Below are 6,624 nucleotides of genomic sequence, written 5' to 3'. Positions count from 1 at the left end.
TTTTCTTTCAGAGATCCTTTTCCACCAAGTTTATTCATCTGTCAGTGTCCTGATTGTGTATGTTAACAAAACCTAACAAAACGAGTGGCTTCTTTTCACTGATATAGCACGAGCTTCAACGGAAAAGTCTACGATTCAGAAACCACGGATACACCACACACACATCATAGGGTTATGTTGTGCTACTGATAACCCAAGTATAGCTGGCCATACATCTTAGCACAGGCAATACTTGAGACCCACATCTGCTGGGCCTCAGTTACACATAACTGTCTATCAGAGACTTCCTCATGTCCTCCACGATCGCAGTGGGTTGTCCTTCTCTCAGCTTGAAGACGCTCTCAATGACTGAGAGCTCGGTGGCCGTTGTGTCCGAGCCACAAAAAGCAGTCCAGTCGTTCACTGTCATTCCTGCAGCAATGACCTCACTGCCTCTGTTCACAGTTCCAGCGACAAGAGGGACTTGCAGGAGCGTGGAGAGCTCGTCAAGGTCTTCAACGGATGTATGAGGATGAACCTGCATAAATGTATTGTTCACTAAATAGAACATTTGCAATCAGAAGAGAATGGATGGAATGGAAATGTAGCTAACAGTTAACGCCATACCAAGCCACCCCTGTTAGAGAAGGCGCAGTAACTCCCCACAAGGATATTTCCAGCAATAGTCTGCCTAAACACCTCGACACCAAGCACGTCTGCAATAAACTCCTCAGTCTCCTGTTGAATTCATTAGCACAAAGATTTTAGCTCGAGATAATCCAGTAAGTGCAAAGTTTCAGGGGCTACCAATAGAATAAATAGGTATACCTTGTCAAGGTCAGGGTGTGTAAGCGCAACATGGTCATTGCAGGCTATGCAATTGCCAAGGGCAGATAACCTCTCATCAATACGCTGAACCACCACTTGATCAGGCAAACAGTTCCTCAGATGCTGAAGCTCTACAAGAGTCCCAAAGCACAGGGAGGACATAAGTACACATAATTTGTGGCAAACCAGGATATATCAGAACCTATACAACCCAGCTGACAGAATAGTTGCCACCCATCCTCACCGTTTTCTTTGTCACTCTAGTAATTGTAGATATACATTTGAAAGAACAAAACTAGAACTCTAGTAATTGTAGATTTCCAAGCAGCAGCATTACCATGCATCAGTTACCAAGCTGGAGCCATTGTAACCCCCTAATGGTACAATATATAGAAGGCCTAAAATTTTCCATGGAACTAGCTAAGTGCAGGTAAACAATATAAATCCGAGCTTTTACAAAAACAAAAGCAAACGAGGCAGCATATTTGCCACATACTAAGTGGTTTATACACTAGTTTGAGAAACCTAGTGCTACTAGTATCATTATGTATTAAACTCATCTTGAAGGTGAAATGCTGATAGAAAACTAACATTTCTTGAGAAATAAAACATGAACAGAAGTGAACAATACAAAATAGAAATAACACCATACATGTGAAAACATCTGGGTAAGAAGTTATTAGATTCCTAATAACCAGCCATGCGTAAGCATTAACAACATATCTAGCAAACATTCACAGCATAAAGCAAATGCTTACCTTGGTCGGTTGTAGTATGTGGCAATAGAAGTCCATTCTTGTTTCCTGGGCAAACAAAGTGAAAAGGAAGGTGAAAACAAGTAGAAAATAAACCAGATTGTAAAGACAAGTCTCAGATATTACCAACACAGAGTCGACCGATTATTCTGGTGCCACCAATAGAGGTCTTGACCACAGGGATGGCATCTGCAAGCTCAGCCTCAAAGGCACTGGAAAACATTAGAACACACTGTTAGTTAGCATTTCGTCTACTTCCACAAAAGGAGCCAAATAACTCAAATGTCAAGTCTGAAAAAAATATGTAGCACTAACCTGTAGAAGTTCTCTGACCCTCCAATCGCTACCAGACAGTAAGCATTTGTCAGCTTGGAGAAAACGCCAACTTCACAGTTGTTCTCAAACTGAATACCTGAAAGAGTCCGCATGCCACAAGTTGCAGATAAGGAATTGAAAACACAGATTTCATGAGCAGCAGGGTGAAAGGTTAACCACCCATATTTAGACTAATAAAAGAACTGTATCTTTATCTTTTTTTTTCATTGATGAAAAACAAAAGAGAACAAAACATGTATAAAAACAATGAACAGAACAGTTCTTACACTAGCACATCCATTGCAATATGACTGTGATGTTGTCGAAATACTGATTCTAGAAACTACAAACTAGCCTTCACCGGTATGTAGCGGCTAAACCACAGCGCAAACTGGAAGCAACCCTATCATCCAACTCTAAATTCCAACCCAAAACACGGATTAGCCAAGACAAAAATAATATCGGCTAATCAAGTGCAACTTTAAACCCAAGATTCATATCCTGCCTCTGATAAGCTGCATAAATCATGAAATGATAGCTACTGACTCTATTAATCATCAATCATCGACGATACTAACACGCCATATAATGACCTTAAAACAAAGATTAGAGCACCGCCAACACAAACGACATACCAAGCGCCTAGGCACAAAACTCGCAACCAGAAATATGACACGGAGGAAATAAAAACGAAACTTACGGGTCGCCATGGTCGGTTGTCTTGGCCGCAGCAGCTCCTCGACTATGCGTGCACCTGCAGATCAAACACCGAGCCGATTAAGACTCACTGGGCGAGGAAAAAAACAGAAACAGCCGAAAAAAACGATTGGCGGACGGCAATCTAAGGGGGCAGGAGCATGAGATGGGAGGAAGAAGGAACCGGCGCATCGGTGGCTCCGGAGGAGGAGGTGCGCCGCCACCGCGGAGGGGGGAGGCGAGCAGGCACGCGCGGCCGGGGGGGGGGGGGGGGGGGGGGGGGGGGGGGGGGGGGGGTGGCGGGGACCTGGGTCTCACCTTGGAGACTACGCGCACGGGGGAGCAGACGCCGGTGCACCACACGACGAATCCCCGAGACACCCCATCGCCCATGAACCTAATCGACGCACGCTGCAGGCGTGGAATCTAAGAAGATAGGGAGGCGGGGCGGGGAAGGAGAGGGGGAGCGAGCATGCTTACCAGCCGGAGCGCAGCGGAGCCGAGGCCGCAAGGTCGCCGCCGGTGACTAGGGTTTAGCGGTGCGGGGGTCGGGGACGAGACGGAGGCGGCCACTCGGTCCCGGTTTGATTTGGGATTGGGAGGTTAGGTCTGGAGGCGGTCCCGGCCCCGGCTTGCTTGACCGACCCTCGGTCGCACGGGTTGGGCTGGGCTGCGGGAGGACATTCAGTTGGGCTGCGTCTATCTTGGGCTCTTAGAACATTGATTTTCGTAAATTGCGTAAATACTGGATTCGAATTTTCACTCAAAAAAAAAGTAACAAACAAATATATGAAATGACATGAAATAATAATGAAAACCTGACATACAAGCATATCAATAGGCTCCGAGAGCAAAAGGGTGGGATCAAATCGTCCCAAAAGCACCTGAACTACTTCAAGTGCAAACGGTAGCATTCGAACTTGAAAGCAGTAAAGTAAATCAGCTGTGGTAAATCATTCATCGGTCGGATCCACTTTGTCACACTTGAACTGCGTGATATATAAATGAAATATATCATCTCTATTTAACACGTTCTCAAGTTGCAGTACACTTTGAATGATGAACAATACAAAGAGAAAACTTGCAACATGCAACAAGAATACGTATTGATCACTAGCCACATGGTGGTTTCAAAAATTCAAACTGTTCTTAACATATGCGCAAAGTCCAGAAAATTCTGATATTGGAAAGAGGTAACGATGAAGTCATGGCCCTTCTAGTTACAAATATTCTCGTGGGCTGGGGGCTGGGGCACGGCACATACAAAATTCAAAGCTGAGATAGGAAACATGAGTGAGCGAGGAAATCTGATGATGTTTCTCGTAGCCATCAGTCACCTAAGACATCCATCTTAAAACTGAGAGTTGCTCTCTATACGTAGTTTTTGCTTTGCACTTAGATATACATTAGACACAAGGAGTGTGACATTGCCGCGCTTACTTGATTGGACCAGTGTAAACTTTGTGTTTGCCTCTCAAAGTGTATAATTGAACTAAGCTATATTTTAGTGACTTGTACTAACTATAATCTTTGCTTTGTTGAATAAATAGGCAGAGAGAAGCCTCCAGATTGCAACACTATAAATAAATCATTTATGGAACAATTCAACTCCAAGCTATGTTCATCATTTCAATCTCTATAGTAACTTCCAGGCTTAAAGAAAATATATTTGATATAATCTTTTTATAATAGTCAACGGAGAAGGGGTAGGAAATAAGTATAATTGAGAGCCATAGCTACGAGTATGAGTATTGTGGTCCACGCTTGTGCATTTCATCAAATACCAAGGGGATAGGCATATGAGCTTGCAACCAGAGGTGCCATGCAGGGGCTCCAACGGCTCACAACATATATTGTTAGATTCTTGCTGATTCAAACACAAATATCTAAGCTTCAGATAGGCAAGACCAATCAATCACCACACAGACAAAGTCCTGTTCATAATCTGAATAGAATTGGCTAGGGAAAGAGAATCATATATTATACAAAACCATCTTAGCTAGTTCTCAGGTAGCCAGTTTTCTCATGAAGAGCTAGCTAATATTGCACAAAGGGATTCCTTGCACAAATCATCTAAACCGGTTTTATCGATTCAGTGTAAATTAAAGTAAATCAGCTTAGCCAGTTTTACTTTGGCTAAACTTCAGTAAGTACAGCAGTTTGTATCATGACTTATATATCTATCTCCAGTTCTCCACTAGACCTGCGAGGAGACAACAGTATTGGCCTGCATTCTAATCAACTAAACATCTTATGCAGGTCTCAGTGCACACTAATTCTTATTTTCACCTACAGATCTTGAATCATATGATGTGTTGTATGGGCCATGCCCAACCTGAAGGCTGAAGGTAGCTAGTACTTTAGTTGGTTTTTGCTACCGAAGACTACAAGTGTGCAACTAGCATGGTTGCTCTATCCTTTTGACTGTGAATAATTGAAATGTCCAGGTTGAAAAGTACTGTTTGGTGATTTGTTGTGAGAGAAAAACACTGTTCTTTCGCTGAAAAAGTACAGATCATAAGACAAGCGAACAGCGCCAACTCCATCGTCAATCAGTTCGACTTCAGTTTCACCTACCAAGCCGAAACAGCCATTTCCAAAATGGTTTAAGAAGTCAAGCGAAGACAAGTAGTTTTTGCTAATTTTCTTGAGATGGTGAAAGATGTGCAGATTACCATCCCCATCCTTGACGATGCCTTACATGTTCTGATGTGTGCAAAGTTCTTTAAGGAGCTATACTCACAAAGAATGTGGTTTCAACGCATCTACAAGCATTTTATCTTTATAAATTATGTGGATTGGTATCTGTTTTTAATAAAATGATGCGTAGCCCTCCTGCATGTTTGAGAAAAAAAAACATGTCGATTAGCTAGAACTCTTTCCGTTATACTTCTCCTCCTCAATGCTTCTAGAATATCGCATCTATATGAACTACCCTAGTATCTATGCTTTTGCAACCTGAAACAAATGATTATCATCATCAAACATGATGACCCATTTTATTAAAGAGTTTTGCACCGGTGGTCCTCTTCAACAAAGTTGCAGGCATCTCGAAGCGCATGGTTAATTAATTAAAATTAATTTCATTTGGATCTGGATTCGGGCTGACCCTATCTGTGTCCAGCCCAAGCCCAGCCGCAGGCAACCCCAGCCCAATCATTCTCGATCTGGAGTTAGGCACTCACGCACATCACTTGGCACAGAGCCATACCAAATGCGTGCACCCTTATATAATGGATGTCATAGTGATAAGAGAATAACTTATAGCTACTAAATTTTCTAGAAAAGATAAAAAGTAAATATATAAATGTAATATTTTCTATTAAAGTTTGATAGTTTTTCTCTCTCTCGTTATAACGCACGGGTATATTTGCTAGTGATCATAATTCATGATGAAGTAAGCAAAAACACACTTAGAATGAGAGGAATTGAGGAATGGAAGTTCACCATCTCTCAACCACTCTGACCTCCAGCCTCCACGACCGCACAGCTCTGCAGGGCAGCCACGTTGCCCACTTGCTTTACTCAAAGTCCTACGGCTACGAACATGCATAAGGGCTAATACATACTATAAACAGAGGAGAGAGACAGCGTGAGAACAGAACAGATAACAGGGATTCTATTCTACTGCACTGCATTTCAATATTCCTGCTTCACCTTCATCCATGATCAGTGGATTTGGCACTGTGTTAAAAGATCTTTCTAGAGAAAGATACAGGATCCCAACGTCTCCAGAATGGTCAAAACCCAATTCGGCCGCCTTGGGCGTAGAGCAGTAGAGCACTACTAAATGGTGAAACAGTACAGTACAATTTTTTTTTTGACACAATTCAGTAATCATCTACTCCAAACAGTTCAACCAAGCTGAAAGGAGCTAAAATTACTAGCAAGTACAAGCTCGACAATAATCTGTACTCCATAGTTGCACAATCCAATGTCCAAAACAGAACAGGCAAGCTAAATTAATTATTACTCAACAACTAAACACCAAGATAAATTAATTATTACTCTGCATAGCCCATATATCTATTATATATCTATCTCAAGATAG

At 42.3% G+C, this 6,624-nt stretch overlaps 1 protein-coding gene across 2 annotated transcripts; it reads right to left on the bottom strand.

Annotated features, from left to right (window-relative positions):
• On the bottom strand, positions 1-3,186 carry LOC136552436 (eukaryotic translation initiation factor 6-2). 2 transcript variants are annotated; one of them, XM_066544004.1, is made up of 9 exons: positions 3,054-3,177; positions 2,892-2,984; positions 2,578-2,631; positions 1,878-1,974; positions 1,689-1,774; positions 1,566-1,610; positions 808-938; positions 607-717; positions 1-517 (listed from the first exon to the last, which is right to left on the bottom strand). In XM_066544004.1, the coding sequence occupies exons 3-9, from the start codon at positions 2,585-2,587 to the stop codon at positions 260-262; spliced, it is 738 nt and encodes a 245-aa protein (XP_066400101.1). In that variant the 5' UTR covers positions 2,588-2,631; positions 2,892-2,984; positions 3,054-3,177; the 3' UTR covers positions 1-259. The 2 variants fall into 2 exon arrangements, with proteins under 2 accessions (XP_066400101.1, XP_066400100.1); XM_066544003.1 differs by lacking the exon at positions 2,892-2,984 and having other exon boundaries at positions 3,054-3,186.
• Positions 3,187-6,624: the final 3,438 nt, after the last annotated feature.

The sequence above is a fragment of the Miscanthus floridulus genome, chromosome 4 (genome assembly GCF_019320115.1).
Source record: "Miscanthus floridulus cultivar M001 chromosome 4, ASM1932011v1, whole genome shotgun sequence".
Taxonomy (NCBI): domain Eukaryota; kingdom Viridiplantae; phylum Streptophyta; class Magnoliopsida; order Poales; family Poaceae; genus Miscanthus; species Miscanthus floridulus.
This window is presented reverse-complemented; position numbering and strand designations above follow the sequence as displayed.